At 40.5% G+C, this 19016-nt stretch overlaps 1 protein-coding gene across 1 annotated transcript; it reads right to left on the reverse strand.

Annotated features, from left to right (window-relative positions):
* Nucleotides 1-245: 245 nt before the first annotated feature.
* Nucleotides 246-16797, reverse strand: LOC139409933 (lysophosphatidylserine lipase ABHD12-like). The gene is made up of 13 exons (XM_071155345.1): nucleotides 16511-16797; nucleotides 9580-9707; nucleotides 9377-9482; nucleotides 9046-9165; nucleotides 8939-8969; nucleotides 8806-8851; nucleotides 8305-8434; nucleotides 3801-3838; nucleotides 3581-3660; nucleotides 3377-3459; nucleotides 1183-1261; nucleotides 868-992; nucleotides 246-747 (listed from the first exon to the last, which is right to left on the reverse strand). Exons 1-13 carry the CDS (start codon nucleotides 16594-16596, stop codon nucleotides 720-722), a joined length of 1080 nt encoding a protein of 359 aa, XP_071011446.1. The 5' UTR covers nucleotides 16597-16797; the 3' UTR covers nucleotides 246-719.
* Nucleotides 16798-19016: the final 2219 nt, after the last annotated feature.

Consider the following 19016-nt stretch of genomic DNA (forward strand, 5'->3'; position numbering starts at 1 on the left):
TTGAGTTGTCAACTAACGTGAATTCAAATTGAAATCAACAAACAATTTCACCCTGTCATTGGATTGAACATTTTTGCTAATTTAACCAGTTTTCCATGTTGATTTAACATCCTCACATTGAATTATTTGGTTGAAATGACATGGAAACAACGTTGATTCAACCAGTTTTTGCCCAGTGGGTAGTCTTTCCCACGGTCGGGTAAACAAGCAAGTTCATAATCAACAAAGAAGCAGGAGTCATGGAGTGAGATTCATGAGCATCGATCAGGTTTTATTTGTACTTGTAAACATGATTTTGGAATCTGGGGATAATACTAGCCAAAAAGAAAAGTTTTCAGCAGTAACTTTTCTGTAATCAATACAAAGAATTTGCCTAAGTTTGACACTTTAAACATTGATTAGTCATCATTCTTCACATTTGTCATTCATAAACCGACAGTTAACAAATTCATTGCTTCCATCTCAGAGATTTTTTTATTTGCACATAGGCTATAGCTAGATAATAATGCATTGGCTAAGTAACTGCTTAACTTTACTAACAATGTAACTTGTATCTGATATTAGGTCAATGATTGGACCATGTGATTGAAGGTCATCCTACTGATTTGCCTAAAGGTAAAGAGACACATTTATGTGTAAACTGTTTATCCAGGATTTACGGTCCTCTAGATATGTTGAAACACTTGATGTCCAAAGGCTCTTCTGCATAGGTCACTGGATTAGGGGGCCAATGTATGTACAAATTCCCTGTAACAATATGGATGAAAACATTTTTACGTTTATTGTTAGAATGAAATTATTTAGAATCAGAATTGCAATTTTTGCCAAATAGAAACTGCAACTGAAGAGTTGCCAAGATTTTCTAACCGGATGATGTCTGGCAGGTGAGGGTCTTTGTATAATCCATTGTGATGGTACCCAAGGGATCCGGAAAACGCTATCATCTTCACTTGATTTTCTGAGTTCTGGGCGCTCTGTGCTATTTCATACAGCTTGATAGGAACACAACAAAGAATTAGAAGTGGAAAAGTCCTTTATTGTAACTATCATGTTTCCAGGAACTCTTCTTGATATATATTCATTCAACCCATACAGATAACATCAGAAATGTTGCTTGGGATACTATGGACAGATGACAATAGAGGAATTATTGTCAGTTACAGTCAAAGTATCATGCCACACCTGCTGAGCCATGTGGATGGGCACTATGTGGTCATCCTCTGCATGAAGGATCAGAAGACGACTCCTCATCCTCTTCAAGCTGTGGAGAATTGATGAAGCATCACTTTTCATGAACAGTCAACCTCAATCTCTCAGAACGATTCTCAAACACATTTGGTTGCAGTGCATTCAGAAATATTCATACCCCTTGACTTATTCCACATTTTGTTGTGTTAAAAGCCTGAATGTGATCAAGACTAAGGAGATGATTGTGGACTACAGGAAAAGGAGGGCCATTCTCATCGACGGGGCTGTTGTGGAGCAGGTAGAGAGCTTCAGGTTCCTTGGTGTCCACATCACCAACAAACTAACATGGTCCAAGCACACCAAGACAGTCGTGAAGAGGGCACTACAAAACCTATTCCCCCTCAGAAGACTGAAAATATTTGGTATTGACTCTGTACCGGTACACCTTTTATATAGCCTTGCTATTGTTATTTTACTGCTGCTCTTAAATTATTTGTTACTTTTATTTCTTTAGGTATCTTTCTTAAAACGGCATTGTTGGTTAAGGGCTTGTAAGTAAGCATTTCACTGTAAGATCTACACCTGTTGTATTCGGCGCATGTGACAAATACAATTTGATTTTAATTCAACATTTCTTTCACCCATCTACCGCATAATGACAATGTGAAAACATGTTTTTAGGAATGTTAGCAAATTAAATACAGAAATATCTAATTTACATTAAGTATTCACACCTCTGAGTCAATACATGTTAGAATATATATATTTTTAAATCCCTATTCCTTGCCAATGATAAGCATACCCATAACATGATGCAGCCACCACCATGCTTGAAAATATGAAGAGTGGTACTTAGTGATGTGTTGGATCTGCCCCAAACATAACACTTTGTATTCTTTGCCACATTTTTGGCAGTTTTACTTTAGTGCTTCATTGCAAACAGGGTGCACATTTTGGAATATTTTTATTCTGTATAGGCTTCTTTCTTTTCACTCTGTCATTTAGGTTAGTATTGTGGAGCAACTACAATGTTGTTGATTCATAGTCAGTCTTCTTCTATCATAGGTATTAAACTCTGTAACTGTTTTAAAGTCACCATTGGCCTCATGGTGAAATCCCTGAGCAGTTTCCTTCCTTTCCGGAAACTACGTGCGGAAGGACGCCTGTGTCTGTGTAGTGACTGGGTGCATTGATACACCATCCAAAGTGTAATTAATAACTTCACCATGCTCAAAAGGATATTCAATGTCTGCTTTCTTTTACCAATCTACCAATGGGTGCCCTTCTTTGCAAGAAATTGAAAAATCTGTGTTTGCAATTCACAGAAATTAGGTAGTCATTCAAAAATCACATTAAACACTGTTATTGCACCTTATTATGTGACTTGTTAAGCACATTTGTACTCCTGAACTTATTTAGGCTTGCCATAACAAAGAGGTGGAATACTTATTGACTCAAGACATTTTGTCACGTTCGTCGTATTGATGAGACCAAGGCGCAGCATGATATGAATACATTCTATTTTAATTAATGAACACACTAAACAACCGTGCCGCTATTAAACCGAGTGCTGACACAGGCAACTATACATAGACAATAACCCACAAAACCAAAATGGAAAATGGCAACCTAAATAGGATCCCCAATCAGAGACAACGATAAACAGCTGTCTCTGATTGGGAACCAATTCAGGCCACCATAGACCTACATTTACCTAGACACACCAAAACCCCATAGAATACAAAAAACCCTAGACAAGACAATAAAACACATACCACCCTTGTCACACCTTGACCTATCCAAAATAATAAAGAAAACAAAGATAACTAAGGTCAGGGCGTGACACATTTCAGCTTTTCATTTGAATTTGTAAAAAATAGTAAAAACATTATTCCACTTTGACATTATGGGGTATTGTGTGTAGGCCAGTGACATAAAATCTCAATTGATTCAATATTGAATTCAGGCTGTAACACAACAAATTGTGGAAAAAGTTACGGTGTGAATACTTTGTGAAGGCACTGTAACAGTTAGTTATTTTGATTTGATTTCTTATCGCATTTCGCAAACCTGTACTAATAATCTCAAAATAAAGGATGACAAGAACACTGAAAAGTTGCATAAATCAAAATAAATGTACAAGAAAATGTTTTGTTTTCATTTGAATCTAAATCGAGAAAATACATACTTTTCATCATTAGGGAAGATGACATTGTTTTCTGCCATTGTGTCCAGGAAAAAGTACTCAAAACCTGGGAACTTCCAATAAAACTGAGGACACAAGGAAAATTAAAGATGAAAAGAAGTGCAGTTTAGTACATTAATACATTCTAAATCATGGCATTTTAAGATGTACTGTATCGCCATGGAGAGGAGGGTATGTGAGTCTTACCCAGCCAAACGGATGATGGGCACCCCCCTGTCGAATGTTGGTGTATGCTCCCTCGATGATCACACCATCAACAACAATCCCTGATAAAAGCAAAATATTCTGAGTCTAACTACATCAGGTCAACTTCCATGAACTGAGTCACACAAAAAAACATTCATGAAATGTGCACTGTACTGTAACTAGAGGGTATAAAACGTTTAATGGGTCCAGTAAAGCCTACCTTGTTCAATTAGTTTGACTGCAGTGTTAGTGGCCACTCTGTACAAACACAAGGGGTAAAATGGTGTTTACTGATCATGTCTCGTACTTTGAGTCACTGTCAAAATGTTCTGTCATATTTCTAATTATTGATTGGATTATTTCAATCGTCACCGTTAGTGGTGGTAGATAAGTAGTAGTAGTGACATATTCTCTAACTTAAACATCTCACAAATATATATATGTATATATTGTTTATGAGGGGTGGAACAAGCAAAAAAGTAAACAAATAAGTGTTAATTAAAAAAATATGTTTTCTCACATACACCTGATAGGTGCAGGGAAATGTGTTGTTTCTTACAGGGTCAGCCATAGAGAACAAATTAGGGTTAAGTGCCTTGCTCAAGTGCACATCGACAGATTTCTCACCTTGTCGACTCGGGTATTCGAACCAGCAACCGTTCGGTTATAGCTAGGCTAACTGCCGTCCAGTCTCTTGAATGGACAATGCTTACTTTTCAAATCAAACAAACAGTTAAAATAAGATATGATTTAAATCATGAAAAGCCGACCAGTGGAACGGAATACATATCTATTTGGAGTGTAAGGCAAAAGTAATAAAACGTACAGGTCAAGCTAATCAAGGTAAATGTAAAAACGTTAAAAAGTACTCATCGGTAATATTGTGTTTGCTTACTTTAGTAACAGACACAATATTACCTTTGATGACTATAATGTAATTTTAATGTCTGGGCTTTGTGTTATATTCATGTGCTGTTCTATAGACCAATTTCTGTGTTCATGCAAGTGGCTGACTGTACAAATCCTCACTATCAGTAGCTGCAATTTGGCAGCACGCCCAGACCTTGTTTTGAGAACGAAAGATATCTCAGTTCCAAGGTCTCAGATTAGAGAGGAGAAGCCTGGTCAGGTATTGGTCTGTCACATGTTATGAACCAGTATTGGTTTGTCACATGGATGAAACAAAAAAAAGGATAAGGATGAATTAATTATGCTAAATCATGCAAATATAACTTGTCTGTGTATAGCTGTATATAAGACAACTGCTGGGTCTGCCCAGGTAGAGCTCCTGATTGACATGTGTACTATGGTGCATTGAGTTGGTTGGAACCTATCCAGCGCTCTGACAATAAATAATCATTCATTTCAGATTGACTTTGAGTGTCCCTGTGTAAGAATTTCCGCGACATTACCTTTACAGATAAAGGATCGTCATTTGAGCCAGTTTGCGACATCAGGACAATAATCCTGCAGTAACAGGAAATGTGAATTATTATGTGGATTATAATTAATGGACATTTTCTAGCGGTTGATACATTTTTTGTTAGGTCAGATCAAGTCTGAAATTTCAAAGTGGAAATCACAAACTTTAGAAGTCTTTATAAAACTCAAATACACTACAAGTTTACATTTCCTGCTGAACAGGAAAATTCTCAGCAACAAAACAGTGATCAAATTAAGAATCCTACATCTGTACCTTTGCCTTACACCCCCATTTCATTACATAAGATGTGCATTTAATTTGAAGGTTTTTCATGATTCGAATCATGGTTATATGATTTAATTGTTATTTGTTTGATTTGAAAGCTCACAATGCGAGAGACTCCAGTGTAAAGTTTAATTTAAAGCTTACTTGTTTCATTCGATTTTTTGCCACCCCTCATAGATGTGTGAAACTGTGCATCAGATCTGGGATAACTACAGTGCATTCGGAAAGTATTCAGACCCCTTGACTTTTTCCACATTTTGTTATGTTACAGCCTTATTCTAAAATTGATTAAATATTTTTTTCCCCCTTATCAATCTACACACAATACCCCATAATGACAAAGCAAAAACAGGTTTTTAGAAATGTTGGCAAATGTATTTAAAAAAAACTGAAATATTAAATTTACATAAGTATTCAGACTGTTTACTCTGTACTTTGTTGAAGCACCTTCGGCAGAAATTACAGCCTCAAGTCTTCTTGGGTATGACGCTACAAACGTGGCACACCTGTATTTGGGGAGTTTCTCCAATTATTCTCTGCAGATCCTCTCAAGCTCTGTCAGGTTAGATTGGGAGCATCGCTGCACAGCTATTTTCAGGTCTCTCCAGAGATGTTTGATCGGGTTCAAGTCCGGGCTCTGACTGGGCCACTCAAGGACATTCAAAGACTTGTCCCGAAGCCACTCCTGCGTTGTCTTGGCTGTGTGCTTACGGTCGTAGTCCTGTTGGAAGGTGAATCTTCATCCCAGTCTGAGGTACTGAGCGCTCTGGAGCAGGTTTTGATCAAGGATCTCTGTACTTTACCTCGTTCATTTTTCCATCGATCCTGGCTGGTCTCCTAGTCCCTGCTGCTGAAAAAAATGCTCCCACCACCACGCTTCACCGTAGGAATGGTGGCAGGTTTCCTCCAGATGTGACGCTTGGCATTCAAGACAAAGAGTTCAATCTTGGTTTCATCAGACCAGAGAATCTTGTTTTCGGCGCCTTTTGGCAAACTCCAAGCAGGCTGTCATGTACCCTTTACTGAGGAGTGGCTTCCGTCTGGCCCCTCTACCATAAATGCCTGATTGGTGGAGTGCTGCAGAAATGGTGGTCCTTCTGGAAGTTTCTCCCATCTCCACAGAGGAACTCTGGAGCTCTGTCAGAGTGACCATCAGGTTCTTGGGCATCCTCCCTGACTAAGGCCCTTCTCCCCCGATTGCTCAGTTTGGTTGGGTGGCCAGCTCTAGGAAGATTCTTGGTGGTTCCAAACTTCTTCTATTTAAGAATGATGGAGGCCACTATGTTCTTGGGGACCTTCAATGCTGCAGACATTTTTTGGTACCCTTCCCCAGATCTGTGCCTCGACACAATCCTGTCTCGGAGCTCTACGGACAATTCCTTCGACCTTATGGCTTGGTAAACAAAATGTGGAAAAGGGGAAGGGGTCTAAATACTTTCTGAATGCACTGTATAGTTTTAACTATGCTTTGTGGAAAGTAACTCGTTTTGGGGGGAATAAATAGTTACTTTGACTACAACTATTTGAATACAAATCACAAAAAATGACTACTTTTTAAAACTATTTGACTACAGATATGAGAAAGTACCTACTTTTAAAAAACTATTTGAATACATTTCTGAGAAAACACCGACATAAAAAAACATTTGAATACGGACCTCAGGAAGTGACTACTTTTCAGAAACTATTGCAATTTGCTGCCTTCAACTAATGGCACAGTTGTATGGAACTGCATATAGAAAGAGAATGAATAGAACACAATCTCCTATGCTATTCCAATCTGACAGTCATATTTGATCTACACAATACATTTATATCTGAACATTCTGTAAATGTAAATTCTCCTGAATGTCTACATAATCAAGTCCATAACCAATTATATTTAGTACATATGTATAAATAAGTTGTGAGTGACTCTGTCAACATGCCTCTGTAAAGGTCGAAAGCAGCAATTCATTTTATGATACCTGAAAATACTGAAGAGAAATTCAAATGAATTTTTGCAAGCATTGCAAATAGCGAGTTGGATGCTTAGCAAAAACAACGTTGGACTTCTTTGTCCATCTGTTTTAATGGTTCTTATTTCCAACACACACTATACCATCTTCAAAGGGATACTTTACTCTGAATTTGACTCGAAATACAAAACTACTATGATTTTCCACCTACCTTGGCTGTAGTTAATTCCAGAAGGCCGTTTTGGGATCTATTTTGTTATACTTAATAGAGCAACATTTTATTAGCATGTTGTTACATGATACTTTGGTAAGTGTATTTGAATTACATAGCAAAGAGCTGAGCATTTTTGAAAGTACTGTACACAGAGAAAGTGACTGTTCCTTATTCCACTTATGTAATCACTCCATTGTTATTCAATTATAAAGCAATTTCCAAAGTTCTATGTAACAACTATGTTGCTAATGTAATAATCACAAAGGTACTAGTACTACACATGTATAAGAACTTGATGTTTAGTGTTACTGTATTACTTTGTCTCACTCACTATGAAAATGCATTTGCTAGTCATTTTGAATCTGCAAAAGTGGTCTGCTCAAATGTTGAGGTGATTGATTCCATGTCCCTCATGTATGTAATTCTAGGCTATAAATTATATTAAGATTCATATCTATATCGGAGAGCCCTCCAAACCATGTGCTAATGATGATATATTTAGACTAATTCAACTAACTGTTCTTCATCAAATACTTTGCAGCCATCAAATACCTTCAAATATGATTTGGTTTTCTGAGGTATTCAAAATACTTTAAAATATTATGTTTTATTGAGACATGTATTTGAATATTAAAGAAAATAGTTGCCTTTTAGTTGAAACTCTATATAAACTATATTAGACTACCTTGAGTATTTGAAAAGTTAGTCTTTTAAAAGAAACGTCCAAATACAACTATTGTTTGCCCAGGTCTGCTGCGCATCGTCATAAATAATCATTTCCTCTCGCTTATCTCATCTCTACAAACTGAACCATCCACCTGAAGGCACACGTTTGGTCACTCACCCAGTGCCAAGAGAGTGTCCCCATAATACCACCAGACTGCTCCCACTGCGGGCTTTTACCCACTGGTACAAGTAGAGGGTGTCAGTGGTTAGACCAACTTCAGTGGGCTCTCCGGTGGAGTCCCCAAAACCTGTTAAGAGTTTCTTATATCAATGGTTGTTCATTATGCAAACATACTAGACTATGTATAGGCCTATGATGTCATGTCTGTCTGCCTGAGTTAACGTGATGCAGAGTTGTGCAATGATTTCTATCTGACCACAAGGGGGCAGTCACAGGCAACCCACACCAGAGGGTGAGCTCTAATGCAGTGTAAGGAATTGGGAGTTGGTTATCGGACTCTCCTTACAGCAAGCAAGGTAAAATAACACTGTCACACCACAAAATGTAGACTAACGCTAGGTTATCAAGGACGTGTGTAACAATTATTAAAATGTATTCAGACTAAATAAATAAAGCAAATATGTTTCAACGGTCTAGTCAAACGTAAGTTTAACCAACCTCTGTAGTCCAAAGCCAAAACATGGTAACCTATTGCACTCAGCACCTGTAGACACAAAGGCCAATCACACATTTATCAATCACCAATGTCATTTTCTGCCATGATGAAGTAATGTAGTCGACAGTCACTTACACGTACTAATCCCACACGGTGATTTGCTGCCCTGTATGAAAGAATGTGTACTTTTAGATTCAAAGTGAGAACAATATTATTGTATAGGAATCCATTGTTCTTGCTACCTTGTGCCTCCATTGCCATGGAGATAAATGATAATCGGAATTCCAGCTCCCAAAGAATCTTGGTACCATTCCAAGTCCTTTCCCTGTGCCTCCTTCCACTGACTTTCAGGGACTGTGTGCCTTGAAGATATTGTACAGTGACAACACTTGTAAGTGACAACATTAGGAAGTGACAACACGTGGAAGGGACGATGTGTAGACTTTGATGTATAAAGTTCAATGCTGTCTTTATAAAAGCCATACTGTCCAGTGGCAGTGAGTGTACTTCTGAAGTAAGGTAGGTAGGCTACATTACCCTACTCACAAAGTAACCTGGAGAAAGCCTACTCACCAAACACCCAATGAGATCCCTTGCTCAGATTTAAGGTACATGTTCACAGTGTGGTTAAGATACAGGTCAGCTGGCTGGCTAAGGTTGACGAAGAATGGGACCCTGACTAAAAACAAGGAGAGAAACAGACGATATGTTATGTGATTTGTTATTCCTGATTTGTCCAGTATTTTGGATAATTATCATGAATAGCTTACACTCACCTCTGTGAGAATACACCAGGTGTTTTATGATGTCAGGGAACAGTCGCATCATGAAAGGCACAGAAACATAAATGACACACACAACCAGGAGACCTCTTTTGACCCACCACAACAAACGGGAGCTAGGTCTGAGAGATAGAGAGAGAGAGACAAAAAGCGTCAACATTGCAATGACAAAGGACCATGCTGCGTCAGCAGACATTACTGGATATTGGCATTGAAGTGCATTTTAGGCCAATAATAGTTACGGAGTCTTTTTGTAGGCGCTAATGGAGACTAACTCCGCGATGGCTCGTTGGCCAAAGCCTATGGAGAAATAAATGGGCTTTTGGATAAACACAGAGAACATCACTTTTTGAATTTTGAAGCTTATGTAATCAAAATAAGCACATAAAGGCTTCATAATTAATAAAGGTCATGTTAACTGGCTGATATTATCTGATCGAACAAAACAAATAAGATCTCCTTAAGGCCTCTACGGAGCCGACGGAGTATCGCAGTGTCATTGTACGTCACAAAATGGGCTGCTCCTTGTATGCACAAGTGCGCCCCAAGAAATTTGGAACGCAGCGTATAGCTCCTTGAGCAGACTTGAGGGGCAGTATTGAGGAAGTTTTGCAACGGAAGTGATGTCCCTGTGTCTACATCACATGGACATGCTCCTACTGTTACTCTACTTGCACGTTTGCTTTTATTTTCGACTGTCGCTACACTCAATTACAGTGCGTTCTGAAAGTCCTCAGACCCCTTGACCTTTTCCACATTTTGTTACGTTACAGCCTTCATTTCCAAATTGATTTAATTATGTTTTTTTCCCTCATCAATTTACACACAATACCCCACAATGACAAAGCAAAAACAGGTTTAGAAATGTTTGCTAATTAAAATAATAAATAACTGAAATACCTTATTTACATAATTATTCAGACTCTTTACTATGAGACTCGAAATTGAGCTCAGGTGCATCCTGTTTCCATTGATCATCCTTGAGATGTTTCTACAACTTGGATGTCAATTGATTGGCCATGATTTGGAAAGTGATACACCTGTCTTTATAAGATCCCACAGTAGACAGTGCATGTCAGAGCAAGAAATAAGCCATTAGGTCGAAGGAATTGTCCGTAGAGATCCGAGACAGGATTGTGTTGAGGCATAGATCTGGGGAAGGGTACCAAAACATGTCTGCAGCATTGAAGGTCCCCAAGAACACAGTGGCCTCCACCATTCTTAAATGGAAGAAGTTTGGAACCACCAAGGCTCTTCCTAGAGCTGGCCGCCCGGCCAAACTGACCATTCGAGGTAGAAGGGCCTTGGTCAGGGAGGTGACCAAGAGCCCGATGGTCACTCTGACAGAGCTCCAGAGTTCCTCTGTAGAGATGGGATAAACTTCCAGAAGGACAACCATCTCTGCAGCACTCCACCAACCAGGCCTTTATGGTAGAGTGGCGAGACGGAAGCCACTCCTCAGTAAAATGCACATGACAGCCTGCTTGGAGTTTTAAAAAAAATTCTAAGACCATGACAAACAAGATTCTCTAGTCTGATGAAACCAAGATTGAACTCTTTGGCCTGAATGCCAAGTATCACGTCTGAAAACCTGGCACCATCCCTACGTTGAAGCATGTTGGTGGCAGGATCATGCTGTGGGGATGTTTTTCAGTAGCTGGGACTGGGAGATTAGTCAGGGTTGAGGGAAAGATGAATGAAGCAAAGTACAGAGAGATCCTTGATGAAAACCTGCTCCAGAGCACTCAGGACCTCAGACGACCCTAAGAACACAGCCAAGACAACGCAGGAGTGGCTTCGGGACATGTCTCTGAATGTCCTTGAGTGGCCAAGCCAGAGCCAGGACTTGAACCCGATCGAACATCTCTGGAGAGACCTGAGAATAGCTGTGCAGCGATGCTCCCCATCCAACCTGACAGAGCCTGAGAGGATCTGCAGAGAAGAAGAATTTGAAACTCTCCAAATACAGATGTACCAAGCCTGTAGCATCATACTTAAGAAGACTCGAGGCTGTAACCGCTGCCTAAGGTGCTTCAACAAAGTACTGAGTAAAGGGTCTGAATACTTATGTAAATGTATATTTGAAAAAATGTATTACAAACCTGTTTTTGCTTTCTCATTTTGGGGTATTGTATGTAGATTTGTGAGGACCTTTAAACAAATAATATTTTTAAAGTAAGGTTGTAACGTATCAAAATGTGGAAAAAGTCAAGGGATCTGAATACTTTCCCGAATGCACTGTATGTCTGTATGGCGTTGTGGACAGCCAAGAGGCCGAGCAGAGGCCAAATGACCCATCAACAGGTGGTTCATCATCTACCCGACCTGGCTCATCACTTCCCTGGCCCTTCTCACCAACGCACCTTCCAGACGTGCTATCGCTCTCTGACCTCCGCCGCCATCTGCCCGACCCAGCTCCAGCGGCCAAAGAGGACGACAGACGAGAGTCCTTTGGAAGTTGAAATAATGCAACAACGACAGAGTCCAGCAAGTGCCCTCTGACGCCATTGAACCCCGTCTTCCTCCTGACAACCGTATTGCATTTGTCCGGGACATGACATTGAACTTTTTCAGGATCATCTAACAGTACCTTGAGTCCGCTCCGTCCGGTTCCGAGTGCGACAGCCTACATCTCAACCAAAAAACAACCCAGGTCTCCCCAAAAACGGATGTTGGGTGCTCAAGACATTTGTGTAGATGTTGGTGGTGAACATGTTTTTCTGTATTATAATTTTTTTCTTATTCACAAGTTATGTTGGTGGGTAATTTACATGTTAAGGTGGTGGGTAATTTACTAGTTTGCCTTTGCACATGTCCCCTCCTGTGATATTTTGTTCATCGAAATAAATACATTTCTAGCAAAAGGTCAGCAAATCTCTTCATCTGGTTATTTATACATGCGGCAGAAAATATTGCTGTATTCTGAAGCAGTCACTCAGTAAGCTGGTAGCGCTTTGTACATGGGCTATGTAGGGGTCTGTTCTTATTGTCTACAGTTGGACAGCCCTTCTCACAGATGTGCCATAGCAGGAAGATCCTCATTTAAAATGGTTAAAAGGACACTACGCCTAGGTGGCGACCCATCATTCACCTGTTTTGAGCTCCACATGTTTGCCTGTTTTGCATGTAATTTTGGCATTAATACATGTCACATATTAGTTTGCAAACAATGTAAATAAATCATTGAGTTAATAAAGCTGCATACAAACATGGTGTCTTTTTCTCTTTCTTGAGTAAGGCAGCTCCAAAATGCAGGTGTTTCAGCCTAGCTCAGTGCTTTCTGTGGTGGTGGGGAAGCCAGCGGAAAATACGGAGCATAGGGGTTGATAATGTTCTCTAGTCGTGTCGTGATTGGCTCAGTGTTCTGTCACTCGTGGGGACACTACGTCACCGCAAAATCTATGCGGAGAGCTCGAAAATTCAAGCCCCTTGAGTGTTGCCATAGAGTTACATTAGAAGTGCCCATCCAAGTAGGCTCAAGGTCATTGGCCACAGATAAAATTACGTCAATTCACGTTACATCTATCGTAGCTTTGATTGGACTGACCATGTCAACATCATACTTCAAAATCTTAGTTAGCAAGCTATAAGTCATCATCATGAATCAAGTTGACAATCTATTGACAAATCCTTTTCAATCCTTGTCATATGAAGAGAAGTTATGAAGAGAAATTATAGATAAAATGAATAGGTGCTCATCGGTCATTAAACAAACTTTACACAAGTAGGAAATCGCAAATTCAACAATGAGTGGTTTGGAAGGAATCAGTGGCTAACTGCAAGCATTGCAAAGCAATCACTAGCTTGCTATTCAGTGGAGTGGATGTGTGAGCCAAGTCTGGGATTATTAAGGGTCTCTTTTCCAAGTTTAAAAAATATAAACATTCAACATTGGCCATGCTGTCAATCCAGCATGACTTCTGCCGCGTTCAAAACTACTGGGAAAAAACGATCTCAGACTGAAGAAATAAGTTTTGAACGGTCATCCAACTCGGAATTCCAAGTCGGGAACTCTGGCCTCTTTCAAGATCTCCGACCTGAAGATCACTGACGTCATGATTAGACCTTGTTTTATTCCGAGTTCCCAGTTGTCTTGAAAGCACCATAAATCCAGAGAATGCCAGACTTTGATGACAAAGTTTGATGACAAATTTCCACACGAAGGACAGCCATGCCACCTTCCTGTTCAAGTGAGCACAGTACAACAAGGTGAGTCCAAAAATGTATTGAATGCTGCTGCATAAATTATGTAATATGCCAGGGAGATATGTATACCGTAGCTAAGAAAGTAATGCTGAGTGTATGTTTTTTATTTATCCATTATTTAACTAGGCAAGTCAGTTAAGAACAAATTATTATTTACAATGAGAGCCTACTGGAGAACAGTGTGTTAACTGCCTTGTTTGGGGGCAGAACGACAGATGTTTACCTTGTCAGCTCTGGGATTTGATCCAGCAACTTTTGGCTACTGGCCTAATGCTCTAACCGCTAGGCTACCTGTTATGTAGTAAGCTGTAAGTAAACCATGATCCTCACCCTAATAATTTAGTCCCTTTCCTCCTCATAACTTAGACTATTGTTCTGACTTGCTGGTGCACATGTAGCCTATAGCCTGTTTCAGAGAAATGTCATCATTGAATATTGTAAGAGCTTTCATTGTCTGCTTATATGCCCCCTTTATTTATCCTACAGTTCTGACTTGGTGTACAGGGAGAATACTGTAAGAACGGCCCATGTTCTGCATTCTGTCGCTGTACATTTCAAAAGTGCTGAACAAATAGCTATTTTGAATGCCCATCCTAGCTCGCTCATTAATGTCTTCATCATCCACACGTCGTCCCCTTATGCCATAGTTTATACATCTCAATTGTCAGTAGAAACAACATTTGTTTAAGCAAGGCAGTCATTTCAGTAATGTTTTTTTTAAGGCAGTAAGTGAGGCTGAGTTAATTGTTTCGCTGCCAGTGTAGCAGTGTTTGGGCTGCTGTTGGGAAGCTGCTCTTGGGACAGCTTTATGTAGGCCCTAACAGTTTGAGGGCAACATTTGTCACGGTTATACACTGCTCAAAAAAATAAAGGGAACACTAAACACATAACACATCCTAGATCTGAATGAATGAAATATTCTTATTAACTACTTTTTTCTTTACATAGTTGAATGTGCTGACAACAAAATCACACAAAAATTATCAATGGAAATCAAATTTATCAACCCATGTAGTTCTGGATTTGGAGTCACACTCAAAATTAAAGTGGAATACCACACTACAGGCTGATCCAACTTTGATGTAATGTCCTTAAAACAAGTCAAAATGAGGCTCAGTAGTGTGTGTGGCCTCCACGTGTCTGTATGACCTCCCTACAACGCATGGGCCTGCTCCTGATGAGGTGGCGGATGGTCTCCTGAGGGATCTCCTCCCAGACCTGGACTAAAGCATCCGCCAACCCCTGGACAGTCTGTGGTGCAACGTGGCGTTGGTGGATGGAGCGAGACATGATGTCCCAGATGTGCTCAATTGGATTCAGGTCTGGGGAACGGGCGGGCCAGTCCATAGCATCAATGCCTTCCTCTTGCAAGAACTGCTGACACACTCCAGCCACATGAGGTCTAGCATTGCCTTGCATTAGAAGGAACCCAGGGCCAACCGCACCAGCATATGGTCTCACAAGGGGTCTGAGGATCTCATCTCGGTAACTAATGGCAGTCAGGCTACCTCTGGCGAGCACATGGAGGGCTGTGCGGCCCCCCAAAGAAATGCCACCCGACACCATGACAGACCCACCGCCAAACCGGTCATGCTGGAGGATGTTGCAGGCAGCAGAACGTTCTCTACGGCGTCTCCAGACTCTGTCACGTCTGTCACATGTGCTTAGTGCGAACCTGCTTTCATCTGTGAAGAGCGAATTTGCCAATCTTGGTGTTCTCTGGCAAATGCCAAACGTCCTGCACGGTGTTGGGCTGTAAGCACAACCCCCACCTGTGGACGTCGGGCCCTCATACCACCCTCATGGAGTCTGTTTCTGACTGTTTGAGCAGACACATGCACATTTGTGGCCTGCTGAAGGTCATTTTGCAGGGCTCTGGCAGTGCTCCTCCTGCTCCTCCTTGCACAAAGGCGGAGGTAGCGGTCCTGCTGCTGGGTTGTTGCCCTCCTACAGCCTCGTCCACGTCTCCTGATGTACTGGCCTGTCTCCTGGTAGCGTCTCCATGCTCTGGACACTACGCTGACAGACACAGCAAACCTTCTTGCCACAGCTCGCATTGATGTTCCATCCTGGATGAGCTGCACTACCTGAGCCACTTGTGTGGGTTGTAGACTCCGTCTCATGCTACCACTAGAGTGAAAGCACCGCCAGCATTCAAAAGTGACCAAAACATCAGCCAGGAAGCATAGGAACTGAGAAGTGGTCTGTGGTCCCCACCTGCAGAACCACTCCTTTATTAGGGGTGTCTTGCTAATTGCCTATAATTTCCACCTGTTGTCTATTCCATTTGCACAACAGCATGTGACTTTTATTGTCAATCAGTGTTGCTTCCTAAGTGGACAGTTTGATTTCACAGAAGTATGATTGACTTGGAGTTACATTGTGTTGTTTAAGTGTTCCCTTTATTTTTTTGAGCAGTGTAGTTCAATTAATGTATTGTTTAGTGTTGTGTTGTATAGTGTAGTGGCTTTGCTGGCATGCATCAACAAAAAAAATGGTGAGTTTGCACCACCAAGAAGTACATTATAAAATCGCCACTCCTCAGACCTTATTTTCATTCGGACTATATCCAAAAACCTCATTCATTTCCCGCATAGGAATGGCTGAACGAACCCGAGGTTTAATTTCATTTTTTTAGGACTACAAACGGGCGTGCTCCTAACAGGCGTATTTATTTACTATACTATAGTCTAGAGAGCATAATTTTACGCAATTTTACCTCGGTTGCGCACTCGATGACACACCAGCTTCATCTCCGGCAGTCTTCTGCTTCTTGGAGTCACGGTCACCAGTCCTCTTCCTCATCCTGAGACGTTTACTAATCTATTTACTATATGAGCCTCCAGTCCTCTGCATAATCAATGCAACCTGTAAAACACTGTCGTGAAACTATATGGTCTGATCTAGATTGACATCTAGGCTTTGTGACTAACTACTGTACTTTGTCTTTGTCGCCTACCGTACGTCTGTTTTTTTGTGTCTAATGCTGCGTTCGTAACCAAGTGGAAAGTTACCACTATAGAGTTAGATAGAGATGATAAAACTTGTTTGTCATTGAGGGCTTCCACCATTTCCCACTAGCAATTTCCAGTTAGAGGGCCATACACATGGATTTTTCCCAGTCCTATGTGGTAAACAGAGAACCAAAGAGATATAATCTTTATATGTCCTATTATGGCATTTGTGAGCACACAAGCAGCGTCATTGAGGCTATCTCCATTTCAAAGTAGTCTGGTTTCTTCTTTTACTGCTTCTATGAGTTGGTAAACAAACTGAAAGGTTGAATACGGTCACCTAGAGTGCGTTATTTGAACAGTTATGAAGCCAATGATCGTGATTTACTACCACCCACATTTATGGAATATTTGCTCACAAGTGTAATTCATTGGCTGATCCCTTATGACGACCCGGATGGAATAATGGGATCATTCCTTCAAACATAGGAAGTCCCACCCAGTTGACTACTCTACAATGATTTAAGCCCTCAATGGCAATGTCCATATGAAAACATGTTTAATCTATCTGGTCTCCTCTATCTAACTCTAAGATGGTACATTCCGACTTCCCAATTGGTTATGAATGCAACATAACTCATAGGCTCTATAATATGTGGTCAAAGATAGCGGATAAAGTCAGTTCCTGTCTGCTTAAGGGGGTTGCTCTCCCATAGGCACCAATGCAATAGCAGCTGGGTCTGGTCTACTTAGTTCATTGACCTCCTTTGTAACAGAAAAAATGAGGGAGTGGGATGTCTCACTTCCTCTTCCGTCTCTGGTGTGGGTGAAAGTACTACAGTAGTCCCACATTGTTGATAAAGAAATGAGGGAGGAGTAAAGGTTTAAGGTGACCCAGAGTAGCCTATGTACAGGCCACGCAAGAACAACTCCGGTCTACCTTATGAATTTATAAATTAGAAATATGTATGGCAATCATTGAAAATAAGGAACACAGTCTTTCATAGAACACAATCCCAAAGCACAAAGGCCTATTGCATACTTCAGTTTGTACACTAGATGGGGATAAAATAATTTTGTTAGAGGGAACTTTTCACATGGCACATATACAATTCAGTTGGCTACCTACAGTATAGGGCTATGATGTAGACCTACACTAGTACTATGTGCTGTTTTGTATGTGCTTATATAGAATAAAATAATAGAATCCACTAGAATATAATACTTTACCAGTCTCTCGTGGATACACTACGAGCATCTGACTAAATGTCTCAATATTTGTTTTCAGGAATAACCAAGATTAAAACTTGACTAATCTCTATTCTATTCTATTCTATGGACAAAAACCTGATCCAGCAAATGTCAGAAAAAGACCACCATACAATTGCAGATACATTAGAACTCCTACTGTAGCATGGTTAATGGTCATGGGGAAGTCAGAAAACAATTTATTGACCATCATTTTTAGACAAGGGCTCAAATCACACCATTTGTGTGAAAGTGCACAACCTGCTAAATGTAAATTCTGCCAGCCAGGGGCTTTTTACAATAAAGGCTACTCTTGCATGTTGTTATGCAATGAATGTTGATGAGTATTTAAATAACAGGAGAAGGGATCCTCTAAGCTTCATCCCCTAAGCTACATCTCGCAAAACATTAACATATATTATAACATTAACATATTTAAAGTACTATATTGTGTAATATACCGTGCATTTCCTCAACTTACACACGATACAACATAATGAAAAAACAAAAACAGTTTGAAATATCACATTTACAAGTAAGTATTCAGACCCTTTACACAGTACTTTGTTGAAGCACCTTTGGCAGCAATTGCAGCCTCAAGTCTTCTTGGGTATGACGCTACAAGCTTGGCACACCTGTCATTGGAGAGTTTCTCCCATTCTTCTCTGCAGATTGTCTCAAGCTCTGTCAGGTTGGATGGGGAGCGTCGCTGTATTTTCAGGTCTCTCTAGAGATGTTCGATTGGGTTCAAGTCCGGGCTCTGGCTGGGCCACTCAAGGACATTCAGAGACTTCCTGCGCTGTCTTGGCTGTGTTCTTAGGGTCGTTGTCCTGTTGGAAGGTGAACCGTCGCCCCCAGTCTGAGGTCCATAGCGCTCTGGAGCAGGTTTTCATCAAAGATTTGTATTTTGCTCCGTTAATCTTTCCCTTGATCCTGACTAGTCTCCCATCACTGCCACTGAAAAACATACCCGCAACATGATGCTGCTACCACCATGCTTCACCGTAGGGATGGTGCCATGTT

Source organism: Oncorhynchus clarkii, chromosome 1 (genome assembly GCF_045791955.1).
Source record: "Oncorhynchus clarkii lewisi isolate Uvic-CL-2024 chromosome 1, UVic_Ocla_1.0, whole genome shotgun sequence".
Classification (NCBI taxonomy): Eukaryota; Metazoa; Chordata; class Actinopteri; order Salmoniformes; family Salmonidae; genus Oncorhynchus; species Oncorhynchus clarkii.